The following is an 18,795-nucleotide window of genomic DNA, read 5'->3' as shown; positions in this document are numbered from 1 at the left end:
GTTAACTGTTGATTCCTTAACTAGCTGGTATGTTAAAAGAAGTGAAATAATAGGTGCCTCCTTGGGGAGATTGGTTTCAATTAACAATAATCAAATGGAATACAAAAAAGTGTTTAATAATTGGTCAGTGAATAAAGCAAACTCAACATCAGTTGAATCACTTCTGACAGAGTGAAGTGACGTTCCATCTAGGTCCAAGAAAACTATTACCAAACCTAAAAGACTCTACTTGTTACATTTGCTTAAGGAGAGGGATGTTAGAACAATATTAAATATACTATATGATTGATTTAATACTTTGTATTATCACATATTACTTTTACAATGTTGTTATTATTATTTACCTTGGATATCATAGAACTGAACCTAATAAAATACTTATAATATTGCTGCAAGTGAATTATATTAAATAATATAATATAATTAAACAATACATGCATTTAGTACTATAAGGGAAATAATATTGAAAGTTACTTTTTCCAACTATTTAGTTGTACGCAGCTCATCGAAATACAAGTATAAAATTTTATCAGTCGTTTCAATTCTACCCATTTTTTCAGCTGTAGCCTTTGAATTAGGGGATATTAGTACTAACTGTGATTTTTGAGTTGCTTTCTCTCTGTAGACCAGTCCAAACAATTCAGCGTTTCTCATATACTTTTCTCCTCAACTTTGTATTTCTACAAGAATTCATTATAAATCTTCTGGTAAAAATTTCTCTTTAGAGTGAAGATATCTGTAAGAGGGGTGTTTGTAAAGTAATTGTCCAAAAAATTAATGATAGCCTTTATTTAAATAATTTCTAATAATTTTAACAAATACAACATGAGCAAGACCCTTTCTATTAATTTCTGCCTTTTCAGATTAATTTTTTGCCCCTTTGTAACAGTGAAAAATTAATCAATAATAGATCACTGTATCACATAGTACCCAGAGCTTTATGCCCCATCAATGATGTTTTTTATTTGGCAAGTATTGCAATAAGATAGATTTTTTCCAATTAGAGATTCATCAACAGATATGTCCTGGTTTGAACTGTAAAACTGTCTAAACACTCTATTTGTATGATTTATCAGTAGTTGAAATCTCACACAAGGATTGTATTCAGGTGTTCCATGTTCAGCTAAAATGCCATTGTTAACAGTGTGAGAGAATTTTATGACCAACTCAAACCTATTTCTACTAAACTTTTCTTTAAGCCAAGATGTCAGTTGGAGGATGAGCTAGACCAATAACTATCAATTGTTGGTTTTCGTTCATGCCCATATTTAGAGTTTTTACTAAGAATGCTTCAATTTCTACGAAGATACTTTTTTGCAATTACTTAGATAAGCTTGAGTATGGCTTAATATGTATGCATCAGCATATCTGTTCATTTTTTTCACAAATATGTCTTCAGATTTTTTGTGAGAAAACATAGCAAGTATTCAATAGGCTTAGACTCTGGAGGAGGGTCCCCACGAAGGTTCAGCACGATCATACTCAACAGGATTAAAAGTAGGGTCATCAGTATCATCTATAAAATCATCAGAATCGATCCTCTCTGAACTTGAATCTGAGATGTAATCATTCCTGTCATTCTCAATTAATTACATTGTTACTGCCAAGATCAGACCGGATCGTAAAGTATTTTTACTAACAGGTGACACACATCTTTGTTTCTTCATCACCATACAAGTGAATAAAGCAAACAAAACTACCAATAATTAACTTATTTTCATCTTTTTGACACTCTGGAACAATAGACTAACACAAACCAACTCATTACAGAAGTAGGGTTAAACATCTATTATATATTCGTTATGTAAACGATGAATTACTCATACGTTAGAATACTCATATCATCACATATAATCGGTACAATATATTCATATATTTAAAATAACAAACTCAGAACTACTATTTTACAGTTGTTTTCACAGCAGACATCAAAAGACAGAACTGAAAATAACGCGGCAACTTACAGTTGTACAGCCCACAGAATATGGCTGATATTCAACAGCTGATTCAGTATATAAAAGACTGTTCCTGATAATTTCAATACAAGGAATATAAACTGTGATTCTTTCTTTTTCATTATACGGAAAATTGGATTCGGGTTTTTGAGAATTAAACATGCTAAATAAAGATGTATGACACCGATAGATTGGTGCGTGGCAGTTTTGAAAGATAAATTACAACACCAATTCGTTGATGCATGGCCTTAAAAGGGTTAATCATGTTCACACTGCTGTTGGCCGTTGCAACCAATGAACCACATTGTCCAATGAGATCTGTTACAGGAGAATTACCGAACTAAATTCAGTTACTAAAGAATCTCTGTATCCTTGAGGAATTTTTCTGTATAAATCACATTAAAAGTACATGTGACACTCTTATTTTTTTTATTTATAATTTGTTAACATATCCAAACAATTTAATATTGTTTGCAAGTTATACTATCTTGTTGTTTCAGAATGGATCAGGTGCTATTCAAGGCTGCCAGTGCTGTTGCTCAAAAAGACTATGCTGAGCTGTACAATCAGTTCATAAGGCACATGACGGCCCAGCTCTGTCTGCACATTGCTACTCTAATCTGGAAACGAGCCAAGAGGGTATTTAATTTTCTAAATATATCCTATCTAAAGTATACATGCCATTAAAATAATCTTAGATAATAATAATAATAGAGTTATTAATTTCGTTTATTAAAAAATATTTATATTATATTATCATATTTTATCAGGTATCCACTTATTATAGTACAAGTTAAAGATTAAAAGAAAAAATAATTTTTACTGCATATTTAACTATGCTTGCATACATTGTGAACGTATTGGCTTTTTAAATCTACAAAATATATATTAATATAAACCAAAATATATCCTTATTACAGATCATATGATAGCACAGTGTCTTGGAATTACACTGTATCCAACATTTTAAAGGTACTTATATGTATTGGTAATCCAATATGATAATAGGACTATTATTAAGAAAAGGCAATAAATCAGTGAATTCTTTACAGATTTAGATAAATATGTTATGATTGGTTTTGTTGTTATATTGTGTAGCATTTATTACTGCAAAGCCCAACTGGAAAAAGTCTGTATCAATATGAATTGTTTGCAGGAACCTAGCACCTGGGTTGAGGTTAAACGTGGCGTATCTATTGTGTTGTTTCTGGCACTCTACCCACCCCCAGACACTGAGACTCACTGGTGTCTGACCTTAAAGCCCAACTGGAAAAAGTCTGTATCAATATGAATTGTTTGCAGAAACCTAGCACCTGGGTTGCAGCTAAACGTGGCGTATCTATTGTGTTGTTCCTGGCACTCTACCCACCCCCAGACACTTAGACTCACTAGTGTCTGACCTTAAAGCCCAACTGGAAAAAGTCTGTATCAATATGAATTGTTTGCAGGAACCTAGCACCTGGGTTGAAGCTAAACGTGGCGTATCTATTGTGTTGTTCCTGGCACTCTACCCACCCCCAGACACTGAGGCCCACTGGTGTCTGGCCTTAAAGCCCAACTGGAAAAAGTCTGTCTTACAATGGGCTAATGACGCTTACTACAGGGTCAGCCAGGCAGGTCAGTGATAAATCTCAAAATAGCTTGAACTTAGCACTTTAGAAAAACAAGGAAAGAAACTATTTCCAACTCAAGCCTCACTACGTTATTGAATAAATCGTTATGTTGTAATTGCTTTTAGGTTATTGTCTGCTTGCACTTTCAAAGGATGTTGGAGACAATTTCACACTACAAGTTGTTAATGCTGCTTCTAACAACTGGAGAGAAAGAACATTCCAGGTAAAATAATATTACCAGTGTAAATTAATTTGTTTTACGTTAATAACTGTGTAGTGATATTATAAGTATAGACACACCTTACAAATGATGGATGTTCTCTAGGTTAACTAACAAATTATCTATTCTGGATCTACAATATTTTCATGTATTTTTACTCATAATTCACACTCAGTGTGCAGACTATTTTAGTTAATAATAACAAAGTAGATTTAGTTATCAAACAAGACATAAAGTGTTATACAGCTTATTTTTCTTAGTGGAATTAGTGGTATGACATGCAGATATTAGAAATTGTATTTTACTGTCTATTTATTTAACGCTAGCTGTTGAATGATCAAAAATTAAATCTCTTTCAGAAAAAAATGTTTTTGTGGTAGTATACAGAGAGAACATGCACATATATAAATATAAGGATACAATATATAAAAGTCCTAGACACACAAAATATCCTATTTTTGTGCTAGACAAGAAATGTGTACTTTTTGAAGTTATGTAAACAAATAAAATTAAAAGTAATAAGTCATGTCTACTAATGAAACAACGCTGTCGGAAATGTGACTACTATCATTTTTTTTAATATTATTAAAATGTAAACCTTAATTTATTTCTCATCACAGAATACGTTGTATCTGACGTAAAATATTATACTTTATACTATTGTGCTGTGAATTTTAATAAATTTGTTTTGTTTGTAAATGTGATTTGTTTTCATAGAGAATATTCATGGTGTTGGAGCATAGAACAGCAATTGGCACATCTCACTTTGTACACAGTGAATATCTCGCTAAAGTATCCGCAAGGCTGCCCACTCATGACACAGGCATTCTTCGAACACGCCAACTTGGTTAGTGTTATATTTCATTTTTATAAATTCTTATTGAACTCTTTTATACTTTTATTATCAAGGTCCAATTTATAGAGTTTTCAAATTACATTTAGTTTTGTGATATATTAAATGCAACATTATATAGATAGTTTTATTATATTATACAAGGTGTTTGAAAAGTCTGGGTACGGCTTAATATTTTACAAACCATAGCAGATAATATCTATAAACTTTGCACAGTGTCATATGGCTATGTAAACTATTTTTCCTTGCTATTACCATGACATGCCAACCATGGGGGGACGGTCCACAAAGGAAAACATGGAAATCTTAAATGAAAGCATGGGTCGAGTGATACCTCATTGAAAGAGCTCACTTATTAGAGTTGAATTCCGCAAACCGCATCTCAAAAGGTTTATCCAATCAGAAACACAATAAATACCAATGTTATTTTAGTTTTATTTATTGTGTTATAAATTTATGACATAATTTGATAATTAAAAAAAGTCAGTGAAAACACATCAGTTAGTAGAGTGAAACGCCGCCTACCGCATCAGAATACGATGATCCAGTCAGAAATGGCAGCGCATAATGTACTTCACAATGTGTACCTAAAACAACCCGCCATTTCTGATTGGATAAACCTTTTGAGATGCGGTTTGCGGCATTCAACTCTACTAAGTGAGCTCTTTCAAATGAGGTATCACTCGACCCATGCTTTCATTTAAGATTTCCCTGTTTTCCTCCGTGAGCCGTCCCCCCATGGTTGGCATGTCATGGTAATAGCAAGGAAAAATAGTTTACATAGCCATATGACACTGTGCAAAGTTTATAGATATTATCTGCTATGGTTTGTAAAATATTAAGCCGTACCCAGACTTTTCAAACACCTTGTATATTAACTAATGCTAAAATTTATGATCTGAAAAATGTTAATATAGCTAAGGAACAAAATTCGTCATATGATTGTACCCTGTAGGATTTCCAATTGATATTGCATATCAGTATTTTTAGACTAATCACTTAACTCTGATTGTAACAGTGCCTGTGTACGAGAAGGTTAGGGAAACTTTACATCACCTGGTGTGGCTGGGACTGGAGAACATAAAACACAATGACAAGAAGTTGCCACCTGACTTCCACACGTACAGCTTCACTCAACTGAAGATGGCCAACCCTAATCTGAGCAATATGTCCCCTGAGACACTTAGTGTTCTTGATGTGGACGCATTTCTCTACGCCACAGGTATTCATAATCATACTTTACTTTTCTTGACAACTTTATCATTAATACTAGATCTGTGCAATGTTAACCCTGCCAGCTTAACGTCACCTTTCCCAAACCGTAGACTGATATATCAGAATGGTAGACTTACACCAAAATACTATACACGAGTATATCCGATATTACACATTGTGTCTCTTGGAGAGATTTTAGTTCACAAAAGAGCTTCGAAATAGCAGTTGTATGCTCCATGCCTAGAAATCAAATGGATTTATTAGTGACGTGCGAAGGGTTAATTTCAAATGCAATTTAATGTATGATAACAATGTAACATTCTATAAATATGCTTACCAAATATCTGTACAACTACAGTTGTTTTATTTTGTACAATTTTAAACGCACTATGCTGAAACACAATCAATTATCCAATGTTTATGAATATTTTGTGAAAATTTTCAATTACGATGGCAACTATGCAATTGAAAACAACCCTTATTCACCAAGTAGGTTTTTGGAAGTACCATTAAGCAGTAGTTGCGAATGATATTGATACAAAAATTGCATTGATACAAAAATTGCTTCATAATGTGTAAATTGAATGAATTAAAGATGAAAATATTTGGTTCGATATCATGTTTTAGAAATCCTTAAAAAATAATATCTAAAAAATGAGAACATGTCATTTTTACACATCACTGAAATCAATAAAACAGATTCCAGTGATTATTTCAGTAACTGAAATGTAGTGGTAGTGATAGTGATGGTGTTGTATTGGCCATCAGATTGACCTTGGTGTGATAAAAATAGCTAAGCAACACCAGCAAGCAGCAGGAAAAAAATTGCTAAGAGCAGAAGGAAAGCACTAACTGAAAAGTATTGCACTGCAATAAAATCACACAAGCCTTTTGTTACTTAATTCCATAATGTATATATTTTTTATTGCAAGATGTTTACAATGCACAATTGTATTTGCATAATTAAAATATACAAGGAGGTACCCAAAAGTTCCTGGAATAGCTCTGTTGTGGCAGGGTATATGCAGTACAAATTTCTGCTGCTAGGTGACAGTAGTGCAACTCATTGCCTATTTCAGTGCTGCCTGGATCGTCGACCTGGCTTGTTCTGTTCTTCATTAGTAACACATTTTCCTGTTGTTTTATTGTGCTATTCCCTATTTTTATGATGGCAAGTTTGATTAAATAGCGTGCATTTGTGAAACTTTGTTTCCTGCTCGGTAAAAATGGCATTGAAACTGTTTTAATATTGAACACAGCCTACAAAGATGGCACTGTGGAAATGACTAGAAATGGTTTTCTCGGTTTAAAAATGGCAACATATCCAGAGATGATAAACCTCGTTCCGGACGTCCATCAACTGCTTGAACAGATTAAAATGTTCAGAAAATTATGCTTTCAGACCGTGGACAGAAAATTGATAAAATGTCAGAGATTACTGGGTTATCTTGGAGCTCGGTTCAGGGTATTTTATCTGAAAATTTGGGAATGAAAAGGGTCTCTGCCTAGTTTGTGCCCCGCGTTCTGACTAACAATAGAAAAGAATGTCTAGTTTGAAACTATTGTGATTTGAAAGAACAACTTCGAACCGATTCTGATTTCCTATTGGTCATTACTGGCAATGAGTTATGGTGCTTCTTATCATGACCCATAAACAAAGCAACAATCAAGCCAATGGGAAAACGGCATTATCACTCTGTTCTAAAACAGTTATATAATTAAATCAAACATCAAGACAATGTTCATTTGCTTTTTTGATGTCATCATCATCATCATCGTCAGACGTTTCCGTTCTCACGGGTCGTCGTACACAGCCTCCTCCACTTTAGTCTATCGTTCCAGGTCTCCTCTTCATCCACCTGTATTTTCTGTAGTCCCCTTCTCTCTATGTCTTTCCACACTTGGTCCTCCCATCTTCCTCTCGGTCTTCCTCTTGGTCTTCTTCCTCCTTCCTCCTTCTCCAGTGCTATTCTAGGCATTCTATTATCTCCCATCCTCTTCACTTTTTTGATGTAAGGCGGGTAATTCATTCAGTTTCTTCCTCCTGGCTAGACCACTAATCAGGCGTTTTAATTGGAAGATTTCTCTGCAATGTTTGTCACATAAGACCCAATTTATGGCAGACTGAATTTTACCATCGTGTCAACACACCTGCACACACAGTCATCTCTGTTAACCATTTTTTGACAAAAAATGACATGGATCCGCTGTCATACACACCTTATTCCCCCAACCTAGTTCCATGTGTTCTTATTTCCTTGCATGAAAAGAAACATGAAAGGACTCAGATTCAAAAACATAGACATCAAGAAAAAGGTGAAGAAGGAGCTGTCAGCTATTACTGAAGATGAGTTATGGTTATTTTTGTAAAAGTGCATATTGTAGAACTGAACATATTAGAAGGGGTTCCTTAGTACTTACACATAAGAGTTTGAATGTAAGAATATGTGATGTTGGTCAGTTTTGTTCTGAGTTGGATTTAGAGGCGGCAGCTGTTTTTGTGGATAATTTAAAATTGATTGTTTTAACTATATATCACTCTCCATCAGGTAACCCAAATACTTTTCTTGACTCTTTTGACAAATTGCTGCGGTTTTTGACAAAATGGTCAAATTATACATCTGTGATTGGAGGGGACTTTAATTATAACTTTGATGTAACTAAAGGTAGTAGATTCTCAAACCAATTCCTTAATCTCTTGCAACAGTATAACTTTTATCATTTGAATACTAAACCTACTCGAAAAAATCACTGTCGACAATATTTTTGTAAATTGCCATAGAAATAATGTACTAAATTGTAGTATTTTTAATTTTCCATATTCTGACCATTGTGGTCTCACACTGAATTTGAATATCACTGATTTTACTTCACAAAACCACACAAACATACCCAATAGTATGCCGTTTCTTAAAGTTATTTTACCTAAACAAAAAATCTCCAAGTTAACAGATAGATTGGCATGCTATGATTTGAATAATAATTTGAGTTCTGATGTTGTTGGTGCTCGGAATGTCTGTTCTGTCATTCTTTATATATTGACAAACAATATTAACCATTTCTCTAAACCAGTAAGAGTTAATTCCAACAGTGGTAAAAAAAGGAATAATGCCTGGTTCAATAATGAGTTAGCTGCTATGAAAAGTAGATTAATTTTCTTAGACGTCTTAGTTAAGAATAATATGAGGAATTTCCATGAAATTAAACAAACATACAATTACTTGAAGAATCATTACAGAAAAAGTATTAAAGAGGCTAAAATCAAATTTAATACAAATATAATAGAAAATAGTAGTAACAAATGCAGAGCGGCATGGAATATCATTAAAAGTAATAATAATGTTAGTACCGTAAGTTTAAAAAATTCAGTAATATCCCCAGACACTTTTAATAATTACTTTTTGGATTCAGTGGAGACTATTAAGAACAAAATAGGCTCTGCCCCTTCTAACTCAGAGCAGCTGCTTGCATCTGTTGAGAAACCTGTTCCAAATGTACATTTTACCTGGAATATAATAACACCACTGGATGTAATTAATGCAACTAAGCGTTTAAAAAACTCTAATTGTAATGATGATTATCAAATGTCCAATAATCTTCTAAAACAAATCATTGATAACATATCTTTGCCACTATCCTGCTGCTTTAATCTTTGACTGTTAGAAGGAATCTTTCCTGATGAATTCAAAATTGCAAGAATTAGTCCAATTTTTAAAAAGGGATCTATAGACAAACCTGAAAGTTATTTCAGACAGACCCATTTCAGTTATTCCTGTAATATCAAAAATATTTGAGCTTTTGGTTTTTGATCAGCTAAGTGCCTATTTTGAGAAAAACAATCTTTTAAGTATTTCTCAATTTGGATTTAGAAAAAGTAAATCCACAGTAGATGCAATAGATAAGCTGGTGCACAAAGTGCTACTAGCATTTGAAAATAAGGTTTTTACTCAGGCTACCTTTTGTGATCTGAGCAAAGCCTTTGATTGTGTAAATCACTCGGAATTATTGTTAAAACTTAAATACTATCGTGTTCAAAATTTGCAACTTGAATTTTTTAAATCTTATGTTTTTAAGTGGAAGCAGAAGGTTCTAGTGAATAGTGATTGGTCACAGGTAGTTACAATTAAATATGGTGTCCCCCAGGGACCGGTTTTAGGTCCTCTTCTCTTTTTAATTAGTATAAATGACCTTCCTGCTTTTATTGACTGTAAATCAATATTGTATGCAGATGATACCACTTTCCTCAACATTATTTCAAACATTGATGAGCTTAATATCTTGGCACAAAGTGCTCTGGATAAGGCATCGAATTGGTTTAAAGCAAACGGTTTTCTTTTAAATGAAGATAAAACCCAAAACATAATTTTTACTTTAAGAGCTATTGGTATTTATAATAATTTAGATAAATATTCAAATCAAGTAAAATTTCTAGGAGTTTGTTTTGATAAAAATTTAACATGGGGTTCTCATATTGATTACATTACCTCAAAATTATCTAGGGTTATTTTTCTAATTAAAAAGCTTACTAATTGTATTGAAACAAATTATATTAGATCCGCTTATTTTTCTTATTTCCAATCAATTTTTAGATATGGTTTAATATTTAATGGAAACTGCAGCAGGATAGATGAAATATTAATTTTACAAAAAAAGCAATCAGGATCATGTGTGGTGTTAGTTTTTTGGAACACTGTAAACCTTTATTTATAAACTTAAAAATTCAAACTATTTTCAACTTATACATATATGACTTAGTTTTGTATACTTTTCAATACCCTAACAATATTAAGTATGCTGATCATAGCTATAATACTAGGAGTAAGGCAAGTAGGCTTACTACAATCAATTTCTGCAGACTAAATAAAACCATTAATAGTCACCAGGTTGTTTCACTAAAAATTTACAACAAATTACATAATTTAATAAATATATACCCTAAAAAAGTGTTTTGCAATACATTTTATAATTGGCTTCTAAACAATCCTTTTTATTCTGTAGATGAATTTTTTGCTGTATCCCATATTAATTTATAATTATATCTAAAGCTAACTAAGGATAATTGTTTATATTTCATGGATGTGTTTACATATGACTTATATTTTAGTATGTAAACATGTATTTATTTATTGACTTGGCTACTGGCTGTAAAGTGACTTTGTCGATGAGTGAAAAAACTTAATATGACAATAAATATTATTATTATTATACAAGAATGTTTGGAACAGTGGAAGCACTGATTGGACAATTGTATAAAATGTATTGGAGGGTACTTTGAAGGTGATAAGGTTGTTATATACAAAAATGAGAGATATATAATAATTTATCTATATAAGCTATATATAGCTTTAAAAGAATAATGCTGGGGTTTTTGTGCCTCCTCATTTTGTTTACATAAATATTGTTCACATCAATTGATTTTTATAATAAATTTTAGAGGCTCTATGTTTTTATTATACATGCCACATGCAACAGAATGTTGCATATACAGAGGTTGGATAAGTCATATCATACTATTGTTCAGATATTTTAATGTAGGTGCTTTATTATGTAATTATGGCTTATCTACCAATACTTTTTGTAGTAAATGTGGTTTTTTAATAATATAAGGTAAGCTTTGCATAGCTAAATAAATAAATGAGATAAAAGCTGTATATAAATACGGTTTTTATGGTATTCATTATTCCTTAAAGTTGTTTTTTGTCCTGCAAGTTTCTCTATATCAAGCAGTGAAAAGGTTTTTTTTTATTGATTTGTTTACAAATAATCAATACTTTTAGGTTTCATTTAACCCTTTGAACTTTTCCCCACTTTATCACAGATAAAAAATTACAGGTATTGTCCGGTATAAACATTTAATAAATAGCATGAGTACTTGGCGAGGTGCTCTATTTCAAATTTAGGAGTATATTTAAATAAAAAAGACGTGGTCTGAAAGAATTGTAAAATCATGGTTGTTTATTAAAAACTTTAGCCCATCTCATTAAATTATGATTGTTCAAGTGCTATGTGCGGCAGCTGTGTTGGAACAAGAAATGCTCAGTGAATTTTACTCAAATGATCGACCCAAGTTGCTACCTGCAGATATTACCAGTCTTCTCTGCACTCAGGAACAGATGAATTGGTGAGTTAATTATTAATATGCCTATATGTTTATGTCCATCATTCCTAATATAAAAACTGGGTTTTGTCAGTCAAATCCGTTTTGACATAATTATCCTGATAATTGTGTTACGGGTACTGTTCTAAATGTATATACCCTTATGGACACTTACACCTTCCAAAAACACATCACCTTGAAGTAGGTTCTTGTCACACAATTTAATAGTAAGATAAACGAGGATTTGTTAGATAGGTTTTGTATGTTTAACTCATTACTTATTGCTGTGTATTTCAATAACACTGAGATGTAACTTACCCAGCGTGAATGTTTATTAACTTAAACATATTTTTAAAGAGAGATAACCTATCCTAAACTTTGCAATCTTTATACTAAATTAATTCACTTTTGGGTTTCCTACTTATATATAATTTTCCTTCCATCAGAGTTACATCGAATTTTCTTTCCTGACTATTTGAATATCATGGCAAGATCATCCTGGTCATCATCGTTAGTTGTGATCCTTGTGGTTTTCCCCGGACATAAAATCTCAAAACTGATTAGATACAATGTAATATTCTTTAAATCTCCCAATACAATTCTCATCTTCACTGGTAAATAGAAGTACTGATTACACTGCTTTAGAACAATTTTTCTAGATTCGTACTTCAACAATAAAACTACGATCTTCTTGGACTGCTAGCAAGAAAAAGAAGGAGGCTACGTTGTCCTACCCATAATTACTTAGTTACAAAGCTGTTGAACTGTTCCTAATTGTACATAAGCATTACTATATAAAATTATCCTTTTAAATACAAATATTAGATGTATTATATTCATTTGGCTTTCATTTAAATTATATTGAAATTGTTCCTAGAAACTCTTGTGCAATATTGTTACCTGTAAAATGTAGTAAATTATGTACAGTACACTCTTCTACAATTAAGAGTAACAGAATGAGGAATTATTCAAGAGATGAGTTGATAGCTGACCAAGATTGTGATGATGTTGGTCAGGTGGACATCAGCTTGTCAAGTGAATACACAGATGTTCAGCAGTGGAACAGACTTGATACAACTGAGGCAGCAGCTGAAGAGAGGTCTAGAAGTGATCCGCATGGATGGCAAGCATGGGCTAGACGTCCAGTTGATTGTCAAGCTGGCCCGCACATTTGAAGACAGGGTTAGTAATAACCATAAGTAATTGTATTTGTATATTGCATATTTCAATAATAATAAACTTTGATATAAATCAATGTATAAATAAAAAAAAACTAGTATATAATAAGCTGTGTGAAAGTTAAAAAAAAACTAAGGAAGAAACCTTAGTCGGTCAAAGATGTTGACTGACACCCATAAAAGTTGCCAAATGGCTTCAGTTTTGACATTTCTCAAACTGATCCTTGAATTTTACAATCCTTCATCTGTCAACTTTTGATGGGATTCAAGCACAACACCATCACTCATAATGTTTTCTGCGTAAACACAACACATTCTCCAGTGGATTTCTGTTGCACTGTTCCCTTCTGCTTTGCAGGAAAACGAATAAAACTCCTCAATTTATACTTAGCGGGTGAATGAATAGAGGCAGCCATGTTTATCCAATGCAACTCAGCGTATACTGACTACTTGATCTCGACGATGACAAATGTTGTGGCAGGGATGATGCGCGATCGACTACTGTGCACACTGCGGTACCTGCCACACTCTGGCTGTCGTGGCGTGAGATTGGGTGTTGAAAAATGCCCTCGTACTTTATCCTAAGATCCAATACCAGAAGGTTAAATAAAATATTCAGATTTGTGTTCATTACTAAAATTGATAATTGTAGGTTGTGTTCTTAATAAGTGGTTAACTGGATGTATGAATTAGGTGTTATAGAAATAAAACAATTTTGGATTAGGGTCCAATAATAATACCAAGAACATTGGTAATAATTTGGATGCAGTCATTGAACAGTACTCTTGTCATCCTAGATGAAATACAGTTTAAGTTTAGTTAAGCCACACAGTAAGATGTTCAGGATGCTATGCCGGATTGCCAGGCTTTATCTTCTGTGATCATGAAATGGTGCTTAATAATGAGACTTGAAATGCTGATTACTAGCTTGGAGGATATTTTTCATCATTAGGTCCACATAGCACTTTGATCTGTACCCTTGTATTTCTTACAAAGACCATCTAGCCCCTTTCCTTCAGAACTTGTTCAGACAATTAATCAATAGACAACACAAGAGTTTGTTATTCCTCCTGCTTCTTGATGTGAATAAGATGTCGATCTATGGTCGACAGTCCCATGGTTCACTTTCTCATCTATACCCATAGGCCTGTTGAGGACCTAACATACCCAGTCATAACCTCTCATAGTCTACATAGTCAGACTTCTAGTTGTAACATACATAGCCATTAACCTATATATGTTCTCAAGAACTGTGGCGGATTCTGGATTTCAATTCCTCCACTAACTTTACCTGTATAGATTCACATTTCTCTTTGGAGAACCTAACCTCAGGATAGGCCTCTGGAACGATGACTATTTTCCAGCTAGCTATTTTGTCATTGGAAGAGAGCCCGGTGTTTCCAGAGCTCCCTCCCCCCATTACTGGATGCCGGTCTCACCTTCTTGACCTTTTTGCCCTCTTGGAGTGAGCAAACTGCTTTATGTGTCTGTGATTCAGGTCTCCCTCTGTAGGATGCAGGCCAGAGTGCCCGGCGAATTCTGAGTTAGTCCACTCCTCCAGAACACCTTTGATTCCATCACCTCTACCCCCTGATCTGCACCTGGAGCAGAGACTTCTTCAAAGACATCTTATGAAACAAGTAGAATTATTATACCTTCCTACGAATCCATGGTTGGTTCCAAAGTGGTTACCCATCTTGGGTGCAACATGCAGTTTTCTTATGCTATTGTACTGCAATAGCTCAATTTTAGTTAGTTAACAGTGCTGTGGCTGTTCCATGATACAGTGACTCTGCCTGTTGTTCTCTAATGCTCAAGTCCTTCACCGAATCCGCTTTATTGTCTTCTTCAGTGCAGTACTGATGCTGCTCCTCACATACCTGGATCAGGGATCCCATCTAGTCTGGCTGTTACCTCATGAAAACCTGTCCAGCAAGGGAGACCCTACAAGTAGCTAAGCGCTGGTATGTCTCTTGAGGTTGTCAGAACACACAAGTCCTACTGCCTCGTCCAGGCAAGGACCAAAGACTGTTGGAGAGCCAAAAACCATATTATGATTTTATTAATTTATGAACTTTTACATAATCGTTGAAAAACACCTAAAATGGATAAAAGATCAGGTGTGCTGAGCATAGTGAAACACCAAAGGGTTAAGCATTTGTAATTCATTGCATTACTGCAAGAACATATATTTTACAATACATTTTGTATTTAAGAGAGTGGTACTTTTCAAGTGTATTTAGTATAAATCTTTTCAGGCTGCAATCTTGAATGAAAAGAGTGAAGACTACAATGCATTAGTGAACCGAGCATCCTTGTACTGGACTACAGCCATTCCATTGTTGGAGAGAGTAGAGAGAAACCAAGCAGTTCGTGTTTCAGATTCCAAACTGTTTGATTATCCCAGGTAAGTACACTAATGAGAAGTACCTCTGAGAAAGAGATCAGAATGCAGTTCTCAAACCAAAGTATTACTGATTTTTTGTAATCGATTGATGGCAAATGTCCTGTAAAATCCAGTTCATTTTCTCAATTTATGTCTAGCATTTATAATCTTTTTCATACATTTCAAACATACAATTCAAAAATTGCAATTTTTATTGTGAAACCCTTTGTTTTAAAGAAAACATCTTCAGACACTTAAACTGAACAAAATAGTGAACACCTTCACTGTGGATCAATATTGAACGACCTTGAGTACTCTGTCAGATTCTGTGTGATAAGGTATTTACCAGTCGATTTGTTAAACTTCTGAACAATAATCAGTCTAGCTATAATACATTTAGTTAACACATTAAAAAAGTCTTTACTGATATCTCTGCAGTACCAGTAGCAATAATTAGATTGAAAAAAATCCAAAACTTTAATTAAAGCCTTGTACTTGTATAAAAAGTTGCGTAAAAGATACAGCATTAATTTTTTTACTAGTGTATTTACAATAAAATCTTCATTGAATATACTAAATACCATATTTTATTTGTAATAAAATTAAAATTTTGAAACGATTTATAATTTTATTCATATATTTTTTAATTTCTGAAAACAAAAAGTTTTATTATTTTTTGTTGTTTTCTAACTAATTTGAATATACTTTACCTAAGATATGACAATGTTTTTGACATAAAGCACAAACTGTTAATTAATGAACAGGAAATAATGTTTTTGAGGACAGGAAATAGTTATGTCTTCCACATTTTCATCACAATCACTGATATTAGAATTGCACTCGCAATCGCTGTCTAATAACAAAGCAACAACAGAATCCCAGTTTTTTACTACATTCAATATGTTCAATCTCACAAATAAACAAAAACAAACAACACATCGTCTGCCCTGGCATATATCAGCTAACAAATGAAAACAATGACAAAACATTCCAACAAACAGGTGATCCATTTGATGCTACTAGTAATAAAACAAAATTAAATATATTATCTTCTAAGTAAAGGAACCAGTAAAGACCATGGCAACAATATCTGTTGGTTATTTACAAAACTAGAACAGCCCATAACAATAAAGAGTGGTTAAACATAGACCATGTAACTCGCATTCAGTCTGGGACAGCTGTAAGGAAGTGTTTGCCATCGTCAATATATTAATAGTAATCTTTTTTCTTTATACAAATTTACAAACATTACATAAACAAAATGGCAAAAAATACTTATTACAATTAAACTTTCCTTTACTATCTATAAAGTAGCCAAAATTAATAATTAACTAAAAAAATATAATTACACCATAAACAAAGAAATAGTACACACAAAAAAAGACTAACCTACTGTATTCAAGTTACGCCTTTTCTGAAGCAATTCTTACTGATTTTTTACTAAATACATCTCTTTACCTAAGCTTCTGGTTGTCCTCAAATATTTGTTTATTATTCTTTTCAAGATCAATAATTTGTTTGTCCTTGGCATTCAACTTTTGCACAAATTCATCAATTTTGTCAGAACAATAATTTACTGATCTTTCCAATTCAGCAAAGGTTCCATGTATTTCCCTAGATTTCTTACCTTTAGCATTTTGCACTATTCTTTCAACTTTCTCTTCAAGGTTTTCTAAAAAAGTTTCCTGGCTGTTTATAGTACTCAATCCTGTATTCAGACAGTGAGGAAATACTTGATATACTCCTAGAGTCTCTCTTTACATTTCTACACAATACACAACGGTAAGTTTCCCGCTTAGTATTGCCCATTTGCTACCCAGATTTTTCAGCAACCTCGGCACATGCGTAATGCAACTTAAAGCTACTTACAGAACATTTTACAGTCATTTTCTTGTGGTAATTGTTGTTCACATGAAGAACACAAAGGAAACACCAGTACACTGCTAGAAGAGACTGTAGAACACCTTTACTTTTGGTCTATATTTAGTGATCTTGGGTACTTGTGCTCTGCTTCTGTTCTGCACTCAAGATGTTAATGTCTCAGTAATATAAAGAAATGTATACTTTTAAAATAATTATAAAACTTCATAATCGTTATCATTTTTCATATTTCAAATTTATTAGAGTTTAAATAATAATTACCTTAATGGTCTCTATGTCTACAAAATTATACTAATGCAAAATAACAATAGTCGTTAAAGAACTAATAGACCTGTAAAATTTTGAAATACATTGTTGTTTTAATACATGATTACAATGGACACAATTTACTACTATTCCGGCTGTCCTAAAATTAGTACATGAATAGTGTCGCAGTGAAGGTGTTGAACTTAATAATAATTCAATTGCTGTGTGAGGCTGACTACTCGTAATATGCTTTTGCGCTGTGTGTTTAACTATTGTAGAATAAACATCTGGCTGTAATACGTATAGTTAACACATTTATTATACTCTATATTGAGTAAGATGGACTTCTGTCTATGTGCTTCTGCGCCACAAGACGTCGCCACAGTCAATATATCAAGTGTTGTATTATAAAGAAATACATCTAATAAAAAAACCATCTACAATGTAGTATACATATCAATTTTTACTTTATATAACTACTATTGTTATGTAATATTTTTATTATTATCAAAATTTACATTTCAACTGAGAAGAAGTTGTCAGTAACGAACATAATTATAATTACAATAATTTTGTATTAATCAAATTCAGTATTAAAGTTTACAGAAGCAGACTGTCATAAACAGTAATGAACAGTCACTGCATTGATTGCTAGCCAAAATGTTTTAAACTATAAGATTTTTTTGGAATGGTTTAAACTTCCCGTTAGATTCAGAGACATATATAAAACTTAAGTTTACATCAACTTGAATAAATAAAAACAAAATTATAACTGTTTTGAAATCTATGCTCGAGTAGAAATAAGGATAATACAAACTCATGATTTATAATAAATATTTTACCTGACAACTGGTTACTATTAAGTTTGTTTTCAAAAATGTTAGATACTATTAGAACTATATTTTGAATTGGCTAACAGGACTAAATTTGATTTATTTGTAAAGCAAAATGTTTGAATTGTGTATAGAATCAAGTTTAATTGGTAATAAAGAGTTTTAAGAGATAAAATTCTGCATATAAAGAAAACAATTCTTTTCCATGCACAGTTAAAAATTTGTTATATGTAGTGATATTATTAAGGTATTGAGTGCTTTTTATTTGTATAATTTTAAAGAGTAAAGTATAAGGTTTCAAATAAATATAACATATTG

General features: G+C 32.7%; 1 protein-coding gene across 2 annotated transcripts in view; it reads left to right on the top strand.

The window, feature by feature from the left end:
* LOC124359881 (E3 SUMO-protein ligase RanBP2) overlaps nucleotides 1-18,795 on the top strand; it is a 141,968-nt gene that overhangs the window by 31,398 nt on the left and 91,775 nt on the right. For both annotated transcript variants that reach the window (XM_046812995.1, XM_046812994.1), the window contains exons 6-13: nucleotides 2,456-2,594; nucleotides 3,404-3,572; nucleotides 3,694-3,791; nucleotides 4,506-4,635; nucleotides 5,660-5,863; nucleotides 11,857-11,977; nucleotides 12,970-13,135; nucleotides 15,390-15,538. In XM_046812995.1, the coding sequence (XP_046668951.1) occupies nucleotides 2,456-2,594; nucleotides 3,404-3,572; nucleotides 3,694-3,791; nucleotides 4,506-4,635; nucleotides 5,660-5,863; nucleotides 11,857-11,977; nucleotides 12,970-13,135; nucleotides 15,390-15,538 (1,176 nt within the window). The remainder of the gene's footprint in view (nucleotides 1-2,455; nucleotides 2,595-3,403; nucleotides 3,573-3,693; nucleotides 3,792-4,505; nucleotides 4,636-5,659; nucleotides 5,864-11,856; nucleotides 11,978-12,969; nucleotides 13,136-15,389; nucleotides 15,539-18,795) is intronic.

This window comes from Homalodisca vitripennis, chromosome 4, assembly GCF_021130785.1.
Source record: "Homalodisca vitripennis isolate AUS2020 chromosome 4, UT_GWSS_2.1, whole genome shotgun sequence".
Taxonomy (NCBI): Eukaryota; Metazoa; Arthropoda; class Insecta; order Hemiptera; family Cicadellidae; genus Homalodisca; species Homalodisca vitripennis.
This window is presented reverse-complemented; position numbering and strand designations above follow the sequence as displayed.